Source organism: Sclerotinia sclerotiorum, genomic scaffold (assembly GCF_000146945.2).
Source record: "Sclerotinia sclerotiorum 1980 UF-70 scaffold_24 genomic scaffold, whole genome shotgun sequence".
Taxonomy (NCBI): domain Eukaryota; kingdom Fungi; phylum Ascomycota; class Leotiomycetes; order Helotiales; family Sclerotiniaceae; genus Sclerotinia; species Sclerotinia sclerotiorum.
This window is the reverse complement of record NW_001820812.1, coordinates 129,166-152,769: the sequence shown is the minus strand read 5'-3', so window position 1 is coordinate 152,769 and position 23,604 is coordinate 129,166. Positions and strand designations below refer to the sequence as shown.

The following is a 23,604-nucleotide window of genomic DNA, read 5'->3' as shown; positions in this document are numbered from 1 at the left end:
CTTCCAGCTTGCTTCGGTGGAAAAATCTAGTCTTACAGTTCTTGGCGCAAACGCCAATCACAAACCTCCCCACCTCATATTATTTCCTCGATATTTATTTTTAAATACTTTTACTTGGATTTTTACTGGAGAGAGGGTTACTGCTTATATACTTGGAATTTCTTGTAGAAGGAATAATAATATAGTGGGGTGCCATTTAGATTCGTCTCCACAGTGTAATTAATGAACATCTTTAATATGAGTACTCTAGTAATATGTCGTTAACCGAGAATGTTTGGATTTTATCTAGCTGTACAATAAGCAGATAATATATAAATCATTTGACATTAACTTCGGACTCTCCATACTATCGTAAGTCGGATTACTATGAGCACTATATGGATGGAAGAGAGTTTAAATTTATTTCTTGGGGTGTCTTGAAGAGGGATATGGTTGGATGGCGTAACGTCAATACAAAAAGGATTAATATTTAGATGGCAGTATCTGGGTATTGCTGTCATATCAATTTGACTACTGAATTATTTTTAACAGTAACTTTATCAAACTCTAATAGTAATTAAGGGATAATATCTATATCCAAAACCATACCCAACCCTACTTGAATACCAGATATATATACTAAGGTCTTACATTAGCCATAAGAATATGCATAGAAATACATCAATACTCTGGTAGCACAAACTGGAAGCTTTCCTAATGAAATCTATCGCAATCTTTTAGTCTTGGTTTGGTTCGGTTTCTTTTCAATAGCAATTGGTGCTATTGATATCTTGACTTTTCTGGGAGGGAAAGGAAATTGGAACTCCTCGATCTCAGATGGATTACCATGTATCAGACTGCCATTATCAGTATCAACATTTCTTAAGTGAGGAAATGATATCTTTAATTTTATATACAGGATCCTTTTTAGCGGGTCAAGACTAATTATAATCTTATGTTTCTACTTATATCCTCATTATACGTGCCGATAAAATCACACTGCTTTGACCAGTACTCTAAAATATAACAAAATATAAAATGATAAGAAAGCTAAGCTGGTAAGAAAAGCCCTGAAGTTGAATTAGATGATGCAGATTTAGCTTCCTAGATTACTGGGGCTATGATTGTGGAAGCGTTCATGAGATTAGTAACGTGGCACCTTTCCTTGCATTTCCCGTGCAAGCCCACCCCACTGATACTTCCTGATTTTCTAAATATTAAAGCCCATGAATGCATATACCCGATAAGAACTTGATCCGAAAGTGAGGTTTAGATATATTAAGCTAATCACCAAAGCGCCTATCAGTGAATTAACACGACCTTTTGGAGTCTGAAAAATATTCACTTCATACCATCTCAAGTTCCAGAGATGCTTATGAATGATTTAGTAATGATGCAAGCGGTAGAGCCTCATGAAAATCCGTTGAGGGCACCACTTTGCGATTAGTATAGACATGGAGCTGACGAGACATGTCTGTACATTTCGGTTAACATCACCAACGCAAACGATGATGAGCCAAGTGTTGAGGTTTATTCATGATATGGTTGAAGACTTAATGCATGTATGCATGTTTTGACAAGGGAAACTTGGGGCCCCAGGGCAAAAATGTGTTCTAGGGCATTACCATCATGCTAGAATCATTTAAGATGTTTCCTAGGGCTTCCGAATAGATCAGGGGGTTTGTTTTAGAAGAGTGAGCAAGTGATATGATGGCAATAAATGGGCACAGAAAGTTATATAGAAGACTAGACAGGCGAGAAACTGGGTTGTTTGGCATTCTATCCTTGGATTATGCAAGAAAAACTTCTGATTCTAATGTTCTTTTCTCCATTCCTTTTTGGTTCTCATATCATTCTAGAATATGTTTACCATCACCATATTTTATGATCCAGCAGCTGAGTGCATCCTTTATCGTATTCTTGATGTTAACTCATCTTAAACGTGCTTTATATACATATACAGATAGACATTCCCACTATTCTGGACATTAGACATAAAAATGAGTTCTAAATATGGGACAGAACTTGCATTGGGAGCATGTTCTCAGTCATGATATGATGATATATCCATACCCAAACTTGTCAACCAACGGGTAAGCATCATGCCGATGACGTATTATGCAAGTGAATCAGAGTATTGAAAGCTAATAAACATCCACTTCACAGACTCCTGAATCCTATTCTCTTCCGGAGACTGAGAGAACGCCAGATAACCCCAAGTTTAAATAACGCAAAGTTGACTTTTGACTCTGGACAAAAATATTACAAAATTTGGGAATTAGTCTTCGATTCTTACTCATACCTATGTTCCATCTTTGTTTTCCTGGGGAGATTATTGTATACAAACCAATCACTTTCAAGTAGCAGGCGCTCTATGAAATTTTTTTTACTTCTTCCTCGCAGACTTAGAGCAGATACTCTCCTTCCTGTAAGTCAAATATCTAATTCTGTCCCAAAGGTTCTATCTTTGCTGATTTTATCTCCTAAATCTAGTTATATCGTGCAGACACAAAGCTCTTCCTCTCTAAACTCTATTGCAGTCATGGCCTCCAACAATACGTGGCCCGCATCTGTAATCCCAGACTGGTATACTGAAAGTTCAGGAGCAAACCTTCTGAAAACCACACAGATAACCAATATCCACACTCGCAACTTTTCAAGCGGCACTTACATTCCTGAAGTCGGACCACATCTATCATCCGAGTAAGCTACTCTATTCCAAAAACCATCAAATGATCATAAATTAGCTAACACAACCTCCAACAGAGACTTAGGACCTCTAATCCTACGAATCGAAGTTGGCAGCGGCAAAGAACCAGGAGGAACCATCACCTTCCAAATCCACGCCAAACTTCTCTATACCAAAATTCCCGTATTCGAAAATATTATCGCCGACACTTCACAAGAGATCCTCGACCCTGTTAAGGAACTTCCCGATGCTATCTTGTCTGATGAAGACCCGCAAGCATTCAAATTACTCGTCGGCTGGATCTACACTGATAAAATCGATAGTGAACTTGGAAAACCCGCAAGTAATCTTACACCCACATCTTCTACTTCCTCCCTCCAAGGACTATGTATGTCAATGAAACTACCAATATTATTCAAACTCTGCATCATGGCCGAAAAATATAAGATTACTCGTCTTCAAGATGAATCTATCAATTTTCTCATCAAATTCATGATTGATACGAAAGCAAAAGCTAATCCTTCCTGCTGGTTGGAGGTCTATAAACATACTATTCCTCAGTCAAAACTAAGGCTTTTGATCTCCCGTGTTGCGGTGTGGCAATTGTTTCAAGAGGGTGGTTGTGATGGTGTCGGTAATTTGGAGCTGGAATCTATTTTTTCTCGTAGTGAGGAATTGCGTTTTGATGTATTGGCTCTGGCGGATGGTAGTATGGGTGGTGTTCCTGAAGATCCGTTGTTGGTGCCGGGTTGTGAGTATTATCGCGATTTAGTTGATGGATGATCGGTTATAAGATCACATATGCGGGTGTTGGAGAGCGTTTAAATGATGCAACCTCTGGTTTAGGGACTCTAGCTTTTAGGAATGAGTTTGATATTTCGCGATTGTTATTAGGGCTTATTACGTTTTTCAAATGATGCTACAAACTAGATGTACATGAATGAGTTTATAGGATGAAAGAACGACATGAATCTCGTGTGACAATTTGAAATGTTTGTAAAGATGAGTAACATGACACAAGATAATTGACGATACGTTCTTCACGCTGAATATTTTCAATCACTCATCCTGCTCATAAAGAAGAAGCCACTGTAATTTTGAATATAAAAATCAATAGGAACTAGTCTTACATTCAACAAATAATATCTCCAGACTTGAAAATTATTCAAAGAAAAGTCATAACCTCCGTATTTGTCATTTGTGACTAACTCAAAAGCCTGAGCATACCATGAGCCCCTTGCACTTCTCTATGAGCCACACATAGGAAACGCTATGCTATCATCCTGATCCAAAAACAAAAATTGCCATACCAGCCCGTGTATAATTACTTGCACCTCTCATACCATCCTCCCGATACCTAAATTATAGCAGGCTTTCCACCATACAGACACACCTCACCCATTCTATGTCGATAATAGTCACAAGACTGCAACTCTCTGGTATCCCGAGCACGATATATGTACCAATTCACCTCCGCAGAGGCGAACCACATTGCGCATGACATCGATCACTGCTACTTGCCAACGAACATTATCTGAGCCCAAGTAACCGATTATTTTTTACTAGCCTCCAGAAACCCAGCCATGAACATTTCCCTAAAACGTGCTGCCATATTGCATATACAGGGGATTTTTCGATGAACAGCGCATCGAATCTTTTTAAATATATTAGGGTTTCCGACTTCAATGTTTATGATATCTATGTGTTGAGAGCTAGAATTGTAAGATTAGTGTTGGTACGAGAAGGATACGGAAGACGTAGCACCCACGGATTACGTAGGTCCTGTATGTCTAATTGTATTCTGTCTAAAGAGCTAGCTACATATTGAAAGTAGTAAGTCTTATATAGACTTACTAAAAGAGCTAGTCTCTTTCGCGTTCGCTTAGTTCTTTATTACAGTAGTAATTGAATTGAAGTCATTCACTTCGTTCACACAATTAGATATATCCCAGGAATATGTATGAGTGAGGGGTCTTACTCGCTGTGGGATTCAACTGATGGGTTAGGAGAGTATGTAGTATTGGTGGTAGAAGTCATGATTTGGATGGGAGTCTTATTTGTATTTTGGGGGTTTTTGAAGGAAGTGAGTGTAATTGTAAGATTGGCTAGTTTAGTTGCGAGGTTTTATAATTATAAGTTGTTAGTCTGGAAAGCGGGGTATGGTACACGGTTGGATTGAATTTTATCTAGTGTTTTAAAAACTGAGATTGAATAGTTAGATAGCTAGGGCTAGGCAGGGGTGAAATAAATTGGGGTAAGTTAGTTTAGTAAGATTATATTTCAAATCTGCCTCTTAATAATAATTGATAATCAATATTTGATTAAAAGAATAGGAGAGGAAAGGAGAGAAGTTTTTGAGGAAGATGATGATTATTAGATAATATAGGAGATTGCTGATGGAAAGATGAAAAGATAAAAAGATTAAAAAAAAAAAAAAAAGAGTAGAAAGATGAAGATAATTTGGGATATAAGATTAGATTATATTTGATAACTTTATATATACAGACATACGATTGAATCTACATATACACATACACATAGATGTAGATAGTATTTGGTAAGTGTTTAAAATATACTAAGTATCTACTGACTGATTGTCAAATATAGCTAATAATAACCTTTAACCTAGCAAATGGATAATAAAATCGCTTTATATATAGAAAAAGAGAGAGGAAATTAGATACTACATGGTTCAGCAACTTTTTCATAACTTGCGCTTATGCCTGTATATATCGACTTTTCGTTCTCAAATATGGACCGAAACGATATAAGATCCAAGGTATTGGTATCAAAGCTATAGTAATGAATCCTAGCATTGAAGTAGCCCATGTAAAGCCAAGTTTATCGAGTATTGTTGGTGTGATGAGTGGAAAAGAGGCTGAGATGAAGAAGCGCATGAATGTTAAGGCAGCTAACATTGAGGCGCTGTAGTGAGCAGTGTAGAAGTCGCTGTGATAAACTGGGAGGCATAGCTGAGAGGATACTTGGTCAGTATAGAATCCTTGTACTTATACTGATAAACATACCATTGTTAGGACAAATGAGAAGCCGAATAGTCCACCAGAAAGAATGGGGACGATTGATGGGATATCTGCGCGACCTGTCCATGCTAGCCTAATTATTCTGTTAGTAAAGTAGGTGAAGGAGGAACTTTCCTATCCTACCAGAATAAAGAAATCGGAAGTGTGATGGACCCTAGCATTGCTGGATATAAACGCTTTTCTGGTGCCACCTTTGTCCCTGTTCGAATTGCTTCAATTCTTGGTTTTCGGTAAAATATTTGATCGAAGATGACAATTGTGGGAATTGCCGTTATACTCCCAACTATCAAAGGGAAAAATGCCATTCCAACCGCATAAGGAGAATGATGATAAATTTCTTGAAATAGAGTAGCATAAGAAACAAAATATGAAAAGACAACAGATTGTGTTATGGCCATAACTAGACTAGTTGGAAAAACTGTGGGCTCAACCAAGAGCATATGTAAAGGTCTTCCGAGAGAAGTAAGAACGAGTCTGGTAAGTGTAGCTCTGGTGGTAATAAGGCCCATTCTAGCTTCCGCTCGTTGACGGAGTAATTGTGGTTGGTATGTTTCGGGAAGTAGATAGGCAATGATGGTAGATCCTCCGAAAAGGATAGCTGAAACCCAGAACTCCCATCGCCATGAATGATTCGTTATTATCGCTGCACCGGCCATTGGCCCAGTTTCTGAACATCGGTGAGTCAGTAATTGCATATCAAGAAAGCTCTTGGAGGAATAAGGTGAAAATATCTGTATTAGAGACTAGACATGGTACAATGGCAAAGAATGAATCAAAATTCTGGACGTTGAGGAGTGTCATCAAAGAATCGAGTATACTTACGGGTACCAGCGACGACAAAAAGTACAAACAACGCAGCAAATATGGTTCCAGTTTTCTCAAGACTTATATTCCATATATCGCTTATAATTCCTCCGCCGACTGTCAGACAAGGAGATGCGAAGAGACCAGCGAGTGCTCGGGCGATAGCAACAGTACCAAAGTTTGTAGCACAACCTCCTAAAAGCGTGAAAACCAATGCTAATGGTGCAGTGACTCTGTAGACTATTCTTCTACCGAAGACTTCCGAAAATGCCGTTGAGAATAATGCACCGATACCAAGTCCCGCAGAGTAGCAAGATATTGGAATGGTGGCCAGTGTCTTGGAAGTCCCAAAAGATGTCATGACACCCGGCATACCTCCAGTATAGGTCGAATTTCCAAAGGTTCTGTCATATGATGAGCACGTGGGTACATGGTGATGTGGTGAACATTTGTGAGAACTTACGCCACAAAAGCTGTGTATAAAACCGCAATAGAGATGGCATATTTAATGACAGGAGAGAGATTACGAGCATTTTCATCGTCTCTTAGAATGATTGAAGTGCCTCGAGGCCGCTGCGGTGCGTATGAATACCTCTCCCATCTCAAACAAAATTGAGGTTCCTGTTTCTCACTTATATCATCAGAGCAAGAAGTACCTGCTGTGCTCTTTGACTCATCCATTTTGATTGTTGAATTATTGTCTGATAAAAGAGGAGCAGTTGCAGTTGCTGGATTCTACCAGTTCATCTGATAGAACGGAATAATAAAAGTGTAGAAGGAATTCCTGACAGGAGGAAGTAAAAGGAACCAGATATAACAAGGAGACATGGCTACTCCGATGACGGTGTCGTATACCTTGATGAACTTCACATTTTCAAATTGGAAGGCACGACTTCCCGGATTGGGATGTCTTCTTGTCATCGAGATCTATAATCGTGAAATCCTGCTCTTTTAACATACCCAATACTCAGTATCATCTTTCACGGTTGGTTGAAAACTGATAGATGCTTCACTGAGATCAAGATTATCAAAACTCTTTCAATACAAAATCGTATTTGCGGGATATTCTTAATCGACGGCGCACAGAACGCGTATGAAACCAAGGCATCCACGACCTATGACCGTCGATCAAAATGGGTAAGCTTTCATCGAGATGAATTGTAAGAATTTAGGATTCGATTGATCTGACATATTGCCTTCATGAGGGAATTGAAGCTTGACAGACAGATATACTTCGGAGAAGGAATCCAACAAAATGGAAAGTGTACACCGGAAGATCTCGACACGATCTATCATCGATGAAGCTTTTCCCATGAAACAGACATGAGGTGATATGGCTTGGCCAGTTGTAGGCCACTGGCTGTTTCAACACGTTGCAATCGTTGCACTCGTTGAATTTCGATCGAAGTGTCAGACGATGTACTCCGATGCATTCGATGATGAATGTCATATATCATATTCCAGATCCAGATCATCCATGTTACAACATACTCGCCCACGAAGATGTAAGTATCCGCGATGAATGACTTCTTTTCCACAAACAGTTCCAAGGATAACAGTCGACCAACCGTATCGTCATAGTTATTGATCCACAAGAATTACGAGAGAGATTTCCAAGGGATGAAGTAAATGGTAAATGCTCATCATCGGTAAAGCTTTTACCAGCCAGACGGATCCACACATGGCGGGGATTGCCTCTTTGGGGTCATCCCGCCATGGAGCTTTTGGAAATTGTCAAGGATACGTTGCAATAGAGTATATTACCTGCACAAGGTGTGCAAAAGTATAAAGTTATCAGTCTCCGCCCTTTTTTTATTCGCGATTAGAAAAAATTTCTCCTCATTCTCCTAAACCCAAATTTCTCCAAGTCTTACCCCGGACCCCACATGTCTACCCCCACAGCCAACAGAACGAACAGACAGAACAGAAAAATCTGAAGCAGGGCGGTGTCGAACATTAAGGAGATAATTTCAATACTTCCAGCTGCACTTTTAAAGAAATCCGTGTTAGATATTAATATTGTCTTCACGACTGGAGGCTCAATTTGGCACAATTTCCTTCGTTACTGTTGTTGTAAGCCGAAATTGAAAATGTTGTCGGCTTCAGAAAAAATCACCAACATTTCAGGCTTTGCCTGGCTTGCAGCAACCAACTCATCCGACATCGCACGCATAAGCCCAAAATATGTTAGCTCAAAGATGTCGCGACTTTCCCGTTTAATAAACTTTTTGGTATGATCACTGGTGGATGTTATTCGAGCTCCAACACCGGTAGCAGTTAAGTGCGATTTAAGGAAGCATGGCATCTAAGGTTCTGTTTACTTTACATCTCTATTCTCGAAACTGCAGTCGACCAAGAATATCACAAAGTAATGGATAGTACATGAATTATTCAGAAGCTTCAATTTCATTGGTATCATACAGTTTCTTCCCCATTTATATCCCCAAAATTACCAACGCCAGCTAATGTATATTTCCCGTCCCAGCCAGATGTCCCTCATAAATTCGATCGAAAGTCATCCAAAAATTGAAACCAGTATCCCGCAATGCTATGCTACACTATATAATAATAATAATAATAAAATTGCGGAGCGACCCGCGGTGGGGAATTTCGACTGTGTGGGGGAACAACTTGGAATTCCATTCAAGGCGGACGAATCCAGCCACCGAATAGAGGCCCAAGGAGAGACCCAAGTCAGGAAGCCAGCAAGTGTACGCCAACCAGCTTCCATCATTTGTTCGAAATCGACATCACCCTTGAATAGTTCATACGAAAGGAGCTGGGTAAAGACCGGTTTTATCCTTTTGCTCTTGATCTCCCTTCTGGGTATTAGCAAGCTTGGATCGAGCTCGCAAAAGATGTCCATATTTGAACATGACGAAAGGAATAAATGTCAAGGCAGTACCAGCAATAGCGAGAATAAGTCCAGCGTATTGGCTACCAACATTATGGAAGAATTGGCTTGCAAACAACGGTGCCACTGCACCTAAGGCGTTACGCATCAAACCCTGTCCAGCAATCGCGGAGGAACTATTTTCACCATAACAATCCGATGTGTAACTGTATGTGGACTCGAAGATGAAGAAGATACCCATCGCGATTGGTGCAAGTGCAATAGCAGGCGCAACCCATGTAATGAAGCCGTACTGGGTGAAGCTGTATATGAACAATCCGATGGGGAGGAAACAAGCACCACACATCGCGCCGTAGAGTCGAGATTCTGGAACAATATGGTTGCCATGACTGGCCATGATCGACTTGTATTTCTTGATTTGGAAGAAGTTTAAACCGAAGGCAATGGTCACACCGATACATAAGGAGATGTATGGTAGACCAGCTACACCTTCATTCCAGCCGTGATGTTCTTCAAAGGTAATTGGGATCACCGACAGGAACAAAAAGGTAACGAACCAGGCGAAAGCGATCCATAATCCAAAGGCGAAGACGACAGGTTCTGTGGCAAGCATTTTGACGGCCTTGACGGAAGAATTGTGAAGCATCTCCTTCAAATCCTTTGCCTCCAAATCCATCTCTGCTTTGTACCGCTCGTCGCCTGTTGCAGCTCGCAGACTCTTGGCACGTTTGTGTAACGCAACACCACCTCTAGTTTCCCGGAAGAAAATGAGGATTGCAGCAAGAAGAGGCAAGTTTGCTAACCCTTGAATCCCTTCAATCCATCTCCAGCCAATTGTTTGATCGATGAATCCGGCATAAATTGGCGCGCCGACCGTACCCAAGATTGCTACATATGCGAAGCATGCCATTGGAACAGCTCTCGAATCAGGTGTATACATATCACTGAAGGTTCCACCTACGAGAATGGTACCAACACAACCAAACAATCCACCTTTGAACAGTTAGCATTTGTTTATCATAAGCCTTGGATGAGGAGAGTAGTACTCAAAGTTCTCATAACGAGTATGGTTGCGATGTTTTTACCGAGAGCCAAACCAATGAAAACGATGATGAATCCGGCATAAGCCCCAATGTAAATTATCTTTCTACCAACCAACTCGCAAAAGGGTGCTAGGAATAATGGTGCAAGTGCGCAAGCCATATTAAAACAGAAGAGTCCCAGTTGTCCAAGTTCCGTTGAAACACCAAGATCATCGCACATGGCTGTGATACCACTGCTATATGCCGTTGTTGCCAAACCGATGAAAAGTGTCATCATACAGAGCAAGAGAGTGATTAATACTTTCTTTCCTGCGGGCCAGTTAAATGGATTCTCTGGATCTTTGGCTGTGAAGTGGAGGACGATATATTCCGCGCCGTCTTTAGTGATAAGTTCTGTGCGAGTTTCTGGCATGTCGATGTTGACCTCTTTCAAAGGTCCGTCTTCAGAATTGTCACTATCACTGCCGCGCATCGATTCCAGGAAAGAACCTCCTGCTATTCGTCCATGAGGCGGTGTTCGATTCTCTTCTTGCTTCAAATCCGGTAACTCGGAATTTGAGCTGTCTTTGTGACCAGGATTTGGGCGAAGCCCATCATGCTTTGAAAGATCTGCCATATCGTATTCTTGAGGTTTGTTGTGAAGGATCTGGGAAGACGACATGTTGCGGGAGGAGGGGGGAGATGGGGACATTTATTCAGTTTTGAAATAAGGAGACTCCAGAGAGGGGGCTCGTTGATATGCCCTCCATATTCTGGAGCGCCCACCTTTTCTCAGATGGTCATCATTGAACTGTGTCCCGACATGTGTTGCCATTATTCTATGGCGTCATAGACCGAGGAGAAACCGCTTTGAAAAAAATTTCGGCGAGACTTGAGTTTGAAGTTCCATATTTTGGTGGACTGATTGATTTAATCGCTGTTTAGTTGTCGATATGGGACTTTTAGTTTTTTGACCCACAAAGAAGCCGGCACTAATCGGGATTTTCACAAACATCCTTCCGCCTTGACTTCCCAACAATTCAGAATAGTTATTCAATTATTCAACTGTTTGAGCGATGAATAGATCATTTTACGGTAACATCACTTTTGTTTTATTTTAAGCATCGGATTACCGCTCATCAATAATATTACCACGAACTTTCAACTTTCGACAAACATTAATTTGGTTAAATGTTCCTGCAGCGCACCCGCCTTCACTGTTCGCTTTGAAGTCCGTTAACCCAAAAAGCGAAGCTTGGCCGATGCAGGTGGATCCTGTATCTGCGCTAGAAGCCCACTAGAACATCACTAGAAATATCTGACGTCTAGGGGTTTCGGTACGCGAGCATTTTATATGGCGGCTTTGAATTTTTCAAGCCTGCCAAGTCATGATTTTCAAATTTTAATATCCTAAAGTTGGCATCTGCGAGCATTTAGCGTATATATTATTCAATCTTGTTTCCGTTACTTGATCGGAAGACTCGCATTGTATCAGGAGATTCGATTTTCAACAGTTTTAATTTGCGATTATGCCGTCATATTCAGGTAAGGTATCTGCTGGCGGTAGATGTTTTGAAGGGTCTAATGGCTTGCTGCAAGCCCTATAAGGTGGCTTATCAAACACTTGCTCATCAATACCTATTTTGGTATTATCATTAACGACCCGCGCTCGCCGCTCCCGATTCTTGAGCATGTTCTGTCGGTGAGAGATAGAGGTAAAGGGTTTTCCTTCACATATCTTCCGAATCGCTTCGAGGCTACATAAAGGGAAATGAGGCTCTAGATGAAAGCAATACAGGTGATGATTGTCTTCGGATATTCTTAGTATGGATATCCGGAAGTGGGCTGAAAGCATAAATGGCCCACTCTCCGGCTGGGTGGGTATAGTGGGACAAATTCTTCCAAAACAGGCGAGGCGAGGCAAAAGAGATGGACTGTTGTATCGCTTAATTTTCCGTTCTTGGACTTTCCTTGGTTTTCAAGGAATTTACTGAAATAAATAATGGATTCAGTGGGATTATGGCCGTGCTGGCAACGACGGTATGGTCGGATCTCACTCAACATCCGACTGTAACGACGAATGGTTTCTCAGCCTCACTTGCCTTGGATAAGGTGTGGATTTTTGTAAGGTGGGTTTGGTGCATAAGAGATGCTTACATCTATTTTACGACGTTGCGGTGTTCCGATGTCACAATTGGATCTTGGATCAGAAGATGTGAGTTCCATATTTTGTTCACGAGATACGGGACTTGTGGTCCTTGGATTGGTCAATTGTTCACTTTCTATGTTTGGTGGGCAAAGTAACAACGTCCGATTTCTCACGTGTGGGAATGAAATTTTGTTCTTGTTATTCATCGTTATTAAAAGTGCATTTTGCATCCACCGATTGAAGTATTCAAATTTCACAGGTAGGTTTAGTGCCCTAGACCTTCACTTCATACTCAAAAATTTAAATGACATACTATTTATATGGTATGGTGTTCAGTCAAATCTTCTACGCTACTATTGCATCGAGATTTTATCAATGAGGGGTGAAGGGGGAAAGGGTGGAGGAAAATGTGTGAAGAAGGGCCGTTTCCACATCCCCAGTCTGCATGTTGTACAAGAATTCCACAACACACCATGCCACTGTATTCCATGTACTCCATGTACTCCATGTACTTAGTTGTGAACAGTTGGGGAGAGGAGAAACGGGTTGAAAGGATGATAAGGATGAAGGGCCGATTCCCCAGCCTCAAAAAATACATTTGCTTTTCTCGGGGTTTAGTATCTCTATCTCTATCTGATCTTGGATTCTGGAAACGATATCGTTCTTATTGTGTATAGCGATACGGGAGTTGAGTTTGTAGATACGATATCCTTTAAGGTAATATATATTTTTGGTAAATTTATATTAGTTGTTTGATTTGGGATTCGAGATGGGTTATTTCATCTCAAATGTTAGCTTGTCTCGACTCTCGAGATATCAAATCTTTTCTCGTCCTTTCTTGTAATTATCATTGTATGTATGTATGTATGTATCTATCCATTTATTTACACAATCTCAACTCTATATCTTTCCAGATTCTAAACTTTAGATTTTAAACTCTAAATTTTTATATCGGCTCGACTTGTAGAATTCCGAATTCTTTCATACATAGATAGATAGGTAAGATAAAGAGGGGATTGGAATGAAAGATCTCTCCATCCTATCTCATCTTCACTTATCCTTCCCCCTCCCCCTCCCCCTCCCCTCTCGCTCCACTACATGCCAGCGAAAATGTAGATGCGCGTTATTAGATTTATCATTTATCATTTATCGTTTATGTCAGCTTTGTATTCTGTATTCTCGTCAGCATTCTTGTATCTCTGATCTAATATCCCTCATCTCATCTCATCTCACATTCCAGAACCTTGTAAGAAGATCCAAAATAGTTTGTTATTCCACTCCACTCATGTTAGTTAGGTTACTCATCTTGGTATGGAGATATGGAGGATATACTAGGTAGGTATTTGTATTGGTATGATGTATCCTTTTTGTTAGTTTTATGCTGTTTATTTGTTTTGATGGTTTGATGGTTTGGTATTGGGACTTCTACTTTGTTGGTTGTATGGTTGTATTTTTAAGATATAGGAATATGATTGGTGAGTTTATTTATTGTAGTTATAATTATAGAGAAGAGAGGTGTCATCGAGGTGTGTATTAATTGTTTTCTTTTTGTTTTTGGTTTTTTTTTTTTTTTTTTTTTTTTTTTTGAGTTTTATATTTCAGCTATAGATGTATGGAGGGAGGGTTTAGTGCTTTGGTTTATGTATGATACTGTATGTGAATAGGAGAGTAGGTATTTAAGAGTATAAGTTATCGGTTGATATGGGATGCACATTCTATCAATTTCCACCATACTTGAAAAGGTAACCCGATGATTCCGTCTCATTTTCGTGTATAATCCCCAACTACCCCTTCTATATCCGTTCCCTCCCCAACCTCCCCCTCTTCCCCCAGTCCCTTCCTAACCTCATCCCACAAACCCCTCACACCTCATCCCTCTCGTATCCCCCACTCTAGGTCTATACTCCCTCCTCAAATCATACCGCTCATTCACTTTCCTCTCCCCTCTCATCCGCTCCTCCATCGCATTCCACGCGGAATTATTAAACCATTTCTTCCATAGCTTTTCATAATATCCTCCGCGTCCTTTATACGAGGTCCAGAGATTGCTTTTTAGGTGGCGGTTTCTGTTGCGGTAGGGATGGCGGAGATGGGGGAGGTTGTGTGTGCCTTTTTTGGCGGGGGGAGAAGGTTAGTTGGGAGTTGGGAGTTTTGGGGGGATGTGGTGGGAGGGAGGGTTTGTTATTTGGTTCTGTTTGAGGGGCAAAGCGGAGGGAGGGGAAGGGTGTTATTTAAGGGCTGAGGGCTGTTTAAATCCAAAGGTTAAGAGAAAGAAAATACATACATCTAAACTTTTTACTCTTCTTCCGTTTCGTAAATACACTACATGAAGAACAGTATTTCATATCGTTAGGCATCCAAGTCTGTAATTGTTTATAGAGGATTCCGGAGCGAGAAAAACAGGGACAGTGTGGTGCCCAGTTATCACGACATTTGCGTTTTGTTAATGGGAGGAGGCCTTGGGCAAGGCGTTGGTGATTTATGTAGGCGAGGGAGCGATCGTGGCTGCGGTGAGGGGGAGGGTGGTTAGTTTGGGTTTGGTTTGGGTTTGGGTTGGGAATGAAATGAAGGGGAGATAATGAGGTTGGGGTAGGAAGAAGGAACGAACCATGTTTGTACCCCATATCCGCATTTTCGGATAGGGAATGAGTGTTGGATTGTGGGAGAGGGAGAGGGAAAAAGACGTAAGACCTCGGGTTTACAACAGAGGATTTCAGGGGGTGGGGCATAGGCTAGGTAGATGGGAGATTTTTGGGGAGAGAGCGTGTAGAGATATTTACTAGGTTTTGGTGTTAGTTTTTGATCGGTGGGTTGAGGATGTGAGAGGGGGAAAGGAGGGGAGGAAGAGGAGGACAAGCTTAGGAAAGTATTAAACAGAGGAAAGATTGTGGGAGGAGAAAAGAACAGGAGGAAAGAGGAAAGGAGATATACCATGTAAGACGAAGACAGATACGATCATTCGGAGGACATTTCTCGAGGATAAGCGCGTGGATTTCGGCGGGGAAAGAATTGAAGAGAGGAAAGGTGAACATTGTGAGTGAGTGAGTTGATGACTTTCTTTTGATTTTGCTTTTGATTTTGCTTTTGCTTTTGCTTTTGCTTTTGCTTTTGCTTTTGCTTTTGCTTTTGCTTTTGCTTTTGCTTTTGCTTTTGCTTTTGCTTTTGCTTTTGCTTTTGCTTTTGCTTTTGCTTTTGCTTTTGCTTTTGCTTTTGCTTTTTCTATTCCTTTCCTGCTTGTAATAATTCTAGGTGATTATTAATCCAAACTTTTAATCCAATCGAGTAATTTGATACTATATATCGTTGTATATAGTTGCGATACTAGATCTCTCTTTTCTCTCAGGACGCGTTGAAATAATCAATATATTTTTAAATAATTCATAAAATAAAATATAAGATCAGAATAATCAAAAAGAAGCAATTCTTAACCTCCCAGGAAAAATCCTGAAGGAAAAATCAATTATATATATATCTTTACATCTTGATATATGATTTCATCCTCGGTTCATTCATATGCTCAATTAGCATGTACTACTCCGAGCACCTAATAGGCGGGATCGCCAGGCTACAGCTCCACTTTTACAGGCAAAAGCAGGCAGAAATGTGCCACGTGAGGTGAGCACGTGCTAAGGTGGTATATGGTATGGGTGCTTGGCGGTTTAGGCAGGATGGTGGGATGGGGATAGGGAGATATTTGGGATTGTGAGAGGTTGGAAAGGGATTTATTAGAGGTTCACCTCTTTAAAATTCTTGTTATATATTACCTACAGAACAATGATTTGACTCGATATAAAGTTATTATATAAATTTAATTTAGTAAATATTATAATCTGATTAATCAAGAAAGTGAATCACGATCTTAGTATTTTAATTAATAATAATGTTAAAAGGAATGACCTTACACAGGGAATAGTGGGAAGCTGATAGGGCAGAACTGAGGTAATATTGGTCTAGTATATTAATCACTCTTCTAAGTTCTACGGAAGTGCGAAGCTCTCCTACAGAGAGCTTCTCAATCTAGTCCTAATAGGACTAGTGCCCTGTGCACGTGCTACGCAGGAACCATTCACTTTAACAGTTTGATTAATTTTATTAAGTGATTGAATAATTTATTAAAACATCTTATATTTCTTATAAACCTCTACATCCTATAATACTTCCATCAGAAAATCAAATAACATAAATAATACTAAAGTAATAAATACTCAAACACTTGATATTGAATCAATACATTTAAATCAAAGTATTATATAATACAATATTGCCTTATCTTCTATATTCAATTCATCACAAGTACATAGCACCCAACACCCCTAATAATCATAACATAAAAACTCGCACATTTTTTTCCAACACAGACAAAATCAACATCATTATCCGATCATTTTCGTCTAACATTCTTGGCAATATCCACACTACTCCTTGTGATCGGGCGGCAATCAAGAAAGCCCAATAATTAAAAATATAGAAGTCTCACCCTATAGAAATATTACAAAAATCAAATAAATCTTTTGATATAAGAAATATTCACATCGGCGCCTAGCATAGATAATTTATTCAGAATTCCGCATCCAATTTTCATCCCCACGCAACTCATAATCTCCTACTCCCATCCATCCACTTTCAGTATTCTCCGAATCCGTTGCCAGCAATCTCCACACCATCCCTCCATCAACTAAAAACCACAATAAACAAATAAATAAATCCAGATAATAAATCCAAATCCGAGGTCAGAGACAGGCACCAAGAACTGATAATAATAGTTCGCAGAAGAGAGGATACGAGATTTAGGGTAAAATAGCATAGAGTATATTGGAAATATGGAACTGACGAACTGGTAATGGATCATCATATATTTTGAATGTTCAGCTGCGGCGTTGAGAACCTCAACAGAGATCTAGCTAGATTTTAGTAACAGCATGATGGGAACAGAAATTAGGTAGGAAAGACAGTGTTGCTTGGATCAATTATGGTGGGTAAGCTGGAGAACGAAATCAAGGAATTGACTAATGGATCAGCGATGTGTTCCTCCGGCTTTTATTTGCAAATATCCTCAAAAGTTTATTATCAATGGGCTTGGTGATAATGCTAAAATTCCAAAATTGGAAATATCTACCATGTTGCTGTATCTACATCATGGACCATCACCACACATTCCACTAGAACACCATAAGCCACAGACGTTACTATCATCCACTTGCAAGATTTCCTCTAACTCCACAAAATGTTAAGCCGCTTCCACCCAACAACCTCCTCCTGCTCAGGCTCCGGATTATCGTTTGCGATATTGATAAACTTTTGAATTGGAATTTCAGATAATGGGATTAACTTAGTACCTTTCTTGTATTTGTAACCGAAGTATAAGCTAAGAACAAGGGGAATATTAATGTAAGACGAGACAAAAGTTTCCGTGGCCCAACTGAAGGTGAAATAATTATTAGTCGAAGTCTCATGTATGATCATTTCGTGATGTAAGAAGACTTACTGGTCTTTGATGAAAACGGAGTAACCACCAGTTAAGAGAAGAACACTGAACGAGATAAATGCTATCCATGCAGCATATGGTTGAAATGGCCCTTTCCATGGTAAATTTGATCGAGGAATTCCTTGCTTTTTACATCCATAATAGAATCTTAGATATACACCGCAAATAATCATCCAATTAATAAGAGCAGATACAGCAACAAAGTCCTGGAGCCAGCTGAACACAATACTCGCAGAATCCGAAAGTGTCAGGAACCCGAGACATATGAACAGACTGAGAAATCCAATCGCAATGTATGGTACATCAAAGCGGTTAGTTTGAAGAAAAGCCTTTGGTGAGTGTCCATGTTGACCGAGTCCATATAACATTCGGGATCCACCAAGCATAGCTGTATGAGTTAGTCAAGCATTTGATTTTCAACGAAGGGGCACTAACCTGCATTTCCAGCACTCCATGCACTTGTCAAAACCACGGCATTGATAATTGAAGGGACGACTTTAATTCCTGCATTGTTTGCAGCAATAACGAACGGTGACTGTGCAGCTGTTCCGGTAGACCTCAAGAGTTCTTTGTCATTTGATGGTACAATCATGCCGACCATGAAAATTGAGAGGACTATGGAAAACTCAATACTTTGGCCTGAATGGAAACAGGGAGAAATAAGCGTGTACATACCATAGAACAGCATTACTCGAAAGAAAATTCTTTTCGCGGCGATGGGAATATTTCGACGGGGTGATTGTGTTTCGGCAGCTGCGAGAGAAAAATTCTCCACCCCAGAATAAGCATATACTGCATTGTAAAATGTGGTCCAGAATCCCATGAAATGTCCCAAGGCCCCAGTAAATCCAAGGTAATCAACAAATGGTCCTGGGTCGTGCCAATATCGAAAACCATAAGTTTCACCATTTGGTCCTGCACCGCAAGTGATGATCAGTGCCTGAGAACTTTTAGTAAGTATTGTTGTGAACAGACGAAAGAGGAAGTCTTACCATTATATTCAAGCCAACAATGAGAACTATTTTTAATATCGCGCATGTGAATTCAAGCTCACCATATACTCGAACAAAAAGAAGGTTGCTAACGACCAAAAGAAACCCAAAGCATACAATCCACACGGCATTGTTGATTTGAACCCAGAACTGGATTATAATGGCAGCAGCAACGAGTTCGGCAGGTATCGTGATGATATTGCTGTAGACTTGGTTCCAACCGTTCGCAAATGAGAGAGCGGGATCGACAAAATATTCGGCATGGCGTATGATACCTCCACTCAAAGGAACGAGAGCACTGCAATGGCCAATTTTAGCAAGCTTCCATTAAACTCACGTTTGCCGAAGGAACATACCTTAGCTCTGCTATTGAAAGAACGACGCCGGATACCAACATTCCTACAAAAGTATATCCCAGTCTAATGGCAAAGCTATAGTAAGTGCTGTGCATTTATGCCCTTTGGACTAGAAACTTACAATGCTCCTAGTGGACCTGCTCTGGCGATAGCTTTTCCGGAACCTAAGAAAAGACCCTACACCTCTCAGTATTCATAGGATTCAGCCTCGATTTATCGTTCTTACTGTCCCAATTGTCCCAGCTAAAGCGATCATCTGAATATGCCTTTGTGCCAAACCTCGTCTGCCAAATGCTTTTAGCTAAATGCTTGTGCAAACTGAGTACTGTTTCAGTGGTACCTCAACTCTTTAACCTCAGCAAATTCTTTGGGTTCATCATCTTGAGACTGCAACGATGACGATGTTCCATGCACGGGGCAAATCAATGGCTCATCGCTGGCAGTATTAACATGCCGATTCGACAAAATGTTAATTGAGGACATATTGATTGGCCTAAGTCTTCTTGGATCTTGGATTTGGTAGTGGCAGAGACAAAACCTTGAGCTGAACACGTTTTTGAGAAAAAATTGAATGATTCGACAAAATAATAAAACCACCCAACTTTTTTTTGAGAAAGAAGTGCAGAGTAGATAAGAAGAACAAGGTCCTACCCTTTCTGTCTATCTACTTCCACGACTCCTCTCGCAGGAAGGAGCGACTTGAATTGATACTCTCAAGATAACCGCATCTTATCTCCACTCACCGGATGAAGTTATGTTGTGTATCGTGAACTGGTTCTTGTGACCCCAATTTGGACACATTTGATATACTTTGTACATTATGGATGTGTTCGACGAATATAGTTCATCGTACCACACTATCCATACGGAGTGTCAAGCATGGTAGGGTTTGAATTCGAAATCATACCTATGGTTGCGACAAGAGACGCTTGAAATTATGTTGTACAAGTAATTTTGATGACTATGAAATGCCAATGTACTCGAAGTTGTACAGCAAAATCTGTTAATAAAGGCGGGAGGAAAAGCATCTAAGGTAGGCAGATTTGTCGATATCCTTGTACTTAAATTTCAATTACTCAAAGCGTACAACTCTCCAGTATAGCCTGCCACATAGTAGGTCACTGCCAATCTGTTATTTTAATTCATTTGTAAATAGCCTCATTATTATTCAAACTGGATGTATTAATAATGAATTAGTTTATTCAAAAATCTAGGATATTGACTAATACTCTAGTTTATTGATTAATAAACTAGATTATTTATTTATTAATTATATTGATTGATAAATTTTTACATTGATTAATACTCTGGAATAAATATACTAATGGATTTTAATAAAACAATTTAAAATTATATAAATAACAATATTTTTTCCAAACTCTAAAAGTTATAGGAATACTAAAAAAAAAGAATAAAATAAATAATAATAGTAATAAAATTGAATTGCCAGTGACCTGCTACATATCCAACCGTACTCCAGCTTCACTATCCGCTTCAAATGTCAGATTGATATAATTCGCAAGTATCTCCCATATCGATGACCCTTTACTTGAACTTCAATGATAGTGAATTATTCATCGATTATACTGCCTTAGAGATGATCACCTGCTGTAGAGTTATCTAGCATATAGTGAGCTACCGTACTATCTATCATCAATTGTACTATTAAAGTACTCATCCTAGCAAAAATGAACGCTAAGAATATATCGATACAAAGTGTGGAAGGTTAAAAGAACGTTTCTCATCACTCTTTATTATCTTCTACATAATACTAATATTGAAAACAGACCAGAACAATTCCTTCGTCCTCTCTCTCTCATCCTCTTCAAAACCACAATATGGCCCACATTATCGAGGAAAATTGCCGTTATCTTTATGGTCTATACGGGCAAGAAGTTATGACTACAATCAATCAATAGATATGGTTTTTAGTATTAATTCCACTTCAATATTTTCAACTAGGAAGGATATTTGTATAATTCAAGATAAAAAATTCTGTAAATTTTATAATAATAAACTTTAGGGATTATTTACAGTTTTTTTTTATTTTTTTAATCCCTAACAAATATAAATGGTTTATGAATATTTTACAACTTAGATTCAAGAATATCCCACCATTAAATTCCATTCCCATTATCATTTATCTTTTGATAGAAACAACAGACTTTTTCACAAATCATGAAGGTGCTGCTATCGAGATCATACATGCTATGGAGCAGGTAATTCAACAGGAAACCCACAATAAGTATGCATTCTCTTCGAATTCCATTTCTATTCCAACTTGATTCGTACTGGGTCAATCATCTTATTAGCTTTCTATCTAGGATTCCTATCGATGTTTGCCAAGTATATAAGCAAAGATCAAGGTTTTCGAATAATAATAATAATTACGGTATGGATGTTACAGATAGATTCAATAATTTATATTACTATACTCCATATCCTAGCTCCTCAATCGGCAATGAAAAATCTTCCTCTGCAGGATCTTTTACTGGGTTTGTCTGTCATAAAAACGAAATCTACGGTCTCACTTCTCGCCATATACTTTTTCCAGAGTCAAATGATCCAGATTCTAAAATATTATACAAATACGAAGATGACAACGAAAAGTTGAGGGTCTGTATTCCTGCACTCATAGATCACCAAAAAACCAAAAAGTCCCTGCTAGTCCATGTTAGATCTTCTCAACATATGATTGAGGGATATCAAAGAGGATCATTCAGAGCATTGGATCCCGAATTGACTCAAACCCGTATCAAAATCCACCAACGTCGTGAAGAGCGCTGGGCTTCATCTTTGTATACTGCTATACACCATGATCCAAATATTGGCCATATCTATGCTGCTCCGGAGAAATGGCGTAGAATACCAGACTATGAAGGATTTATTGATTAGGCACTATTTACTGTTGATAATATTTCTCCAGCTAATGTCGAGAAGAAGGTATTAAGACCTATGAATTTTCATTCCCCCAAACAACTTTACTAATTCTGACAACAGTTCAACCAAATACTACCGGATCTTCCATTGAAGATCGGGGAATTTCACCAAGACGAAGCCACACAGATCGAAGACTTCACGGAAAAATGGAAGAAATTATTCTTTTCGGATCTCTTCAACATCAAGAACCCACAACCCTCATCAATACCCAAAATAAACATCATCTACTTCAAACTAACGAGCTGAATAACCAGATGGGAGTCCTATATATTTAATAGTATCCTCGCTACCCGAAAGAAATTCGGTTGTGAGCCCTCACGAGAATACATTTATGTGGATGGTAACTCTAATGCCGTCTCCGCCCCAGGTGATTCTGGAGCTCTAATCTGTGATATTGATGTCGTAGCTGAAGAAAAGGATTTTGGAGACAGAGCTCTTGTACTTATAACCATAGTCTTAGGCGCAGAAGAGAATTATGGAGTATGGAACACAGTAGGTTATGCGACTCCAATCAATATTGTTCTGAAAGATATTGAGAACTTTATGAATTGGGATAGTGGTAGTATAAAATTCTGTGAAGAACCGGAAGAAGAATAGCTTTAGGATCTCGGTTTTTGTGGGAACATGATGGGATAGATAGAAATCTAGGAAAGGGTCGCGTGGTTTTTGGCATGGTTTTAACACGGTTTTGGTATGGTTTCTTATAATTAATAACAATAAATTCGAGGAATAAAACTTATTTCTTAATGACTTTAGAGTGAGTGCTCAAGCGTGTGCTGTTTGTAAGATTTTAGTATCTTATATATTTCGTCCCTTTGCACAATATTGACATTCTTTAACTCCCTTCACTGTACTTTATTTCGAAATGGGCCAGGTCATTCATGGGCCAACGCCATCCATGAATTATTCATCAATAAACTTGATTTTGAAATATAATAGAACTTTTCTAAATGCATCTGTATATAATAAGATTAAGGTTATTTACAAATGAACTACTTAATTTATAAACATATCATAGACTCTATTATATCACTTATTGAAAATAATAAAAATCAATATTTTTAATCTTTTAAGTTAATTTAAATGTATTTAATTGAATGAAGAAATGTTTAAATATATATAACATTTTTATATAAATATAAAATGATTATGAATATTTTATATTTTTCACAACGTTTAATAAAATTGAACTAATAAAGAAATCTTATATAAAAAAAAATAATATTAAAGTTTTTATTTTTATATAAAAGAATGAAATTAAAAAAATATATAATTTGTCACACTCAAGAATAC

The 23,604-nt window shown here is 39.1% G+C and overlaps 7 protein-coding genes across 7 annotated transcripts; 3 read left to right on the top strand and 4 right to left on the bottom strand.

The window, feature by feature from the left end:
- Positions 1–1,992: 1,992 nt before the first annotated feature.
- On the top strand, positions 1,993–3,451 carry SS1G_13237 (predicted protein; the record flags this gene model as incomplete). Its single annotated transcript, XM_001585671.1, has 3 exons — positions 1,993–2,072; positions 2,473–2,682; positions 2,746–3,451. The coding sequence occupies 3 exons, from the start codon at positions 1,993–1,995 to the stop codon at positions 3,449–3,451; spliced, it is 996 nt and encodes a 331-aa protein (XP_001585721.1).
- A 1,934-nt stretch (positions 3,452–5,385) lies between these two features.
- Positions 5,386–7,194, bottom strand: SS1G_13236 (hypothetical protein; the record flags this gene model as incomplete). Its single annotated transcript, XM_001585670.1, has 5 exons — positions 5,386–5,640; positions 5,695–5,782; positions 5,833–6,376; positions 6,532–6,917; positions 6,977–7,194. The coding sequence occupies 5 exons, from the start codon at positions 7,192–7,194 to the stop codon at positions 5,386–5,388; spliced, it is 1,491 nt and encodes a 496-aa protein (XP_001585720.1).
- A 652-nt stretch (positions 7,195–7,846) lies between these two features.
- On the top strand, positions 7,847–8,267 carry SS1G_13235 (hypothetical protein; the record flags this gene model as incomplete). The annotated part of the gene is made up of 2 exons (XM_001585669.1): positions 7,847–8,018; positions 8,095–8,267. The coding sequence occupies 2 exons, from the start codon at positions 7,847–7,849 to the stop codon at positions 8,265–8,267; spliced, it is 345 nt and encodes a 114-aa protein (XP_001585719.1).
- A 1,011-nt stretch (positions 8,268–9,278) lies between these two features.
- On the bottom strand, positions 9,279–11,071 carry SS1G_13234 (hypothetical protein; the record flags this gene model as incomplete). The annotated part of the gene is made up of 2 exons (XM_001585668.1): positions 9,279–10,360; positions 10,453–11,071. 2 exons carry the CDS (start codon positions 11,069–11,071, stop codon positions 9,279–9,281), a joined length of 1,701 nt encoding a protein of 566 aa, XP_001585718.1.
- Positions 11,072–15,064: 3,993 nt separating this feature from the next.
- Positions 15,065–15,570, bottom strand: SS1G_13233 (predicted protein; the record flags this gene model as incomplete). Its single annotated transcript, XM_001585667.1, has 2 exons — positions 15,065–15,317; positions 15,470–15,570. The coding sequence occupies 2 exons, from the start codon at positions 15,568–15,570 to the stop codon at positions 15,065–15,067; spliced, it is 354 nt and encodes a 117-aa protein (XP_001585717.1).
- Positions 15,571–17,749: 2,179 nt separating this feature from the next.
- SS1G_13232 (hypothetical protein) lies at positions 17,750–20,190 on the bottom strand (the record flags this gene model as incomplete). The annotated part of the gene is made up of 7 exons (XM_001585666.1): positions 17,750–17,957; positions 18,024–18,411; positions 18,459–18,662; positions 18,699–18,963; positions 19,133–19,313; positions 19,493–19,535; positions 20,115–20,190. The coding sequence occupies 7 exons, from the start codon at positions 20,188–20,190 to the stop codon at positions 17,750–17,752; spliced, it is 1,365 nt and encodes a 454-aa protein (XP_001585716.1).
- Positions 20,191–22,300: 2,110 nt separating this feature from the next.
- On the top strand, positions 22,301–22,908 carry SS1G_13231 (predicted protein; the record flags this gene model as incomplete). The annotated part of the gene is made up of 2 exons (XM_001585665.1): positions 22,301–22,314; positions 22,566–22,908. The coding sequence occupies 2 exons, from the start codon at positions 22,301–22,303 to the stop codon at positions 22,906–22,908; spliced, it is 357 nt and encodes a 118-aa protein (XP_001585715.1).
- Between the last annotated feature and the right edge of the window lie 696 nt (positions 22,909–23,604).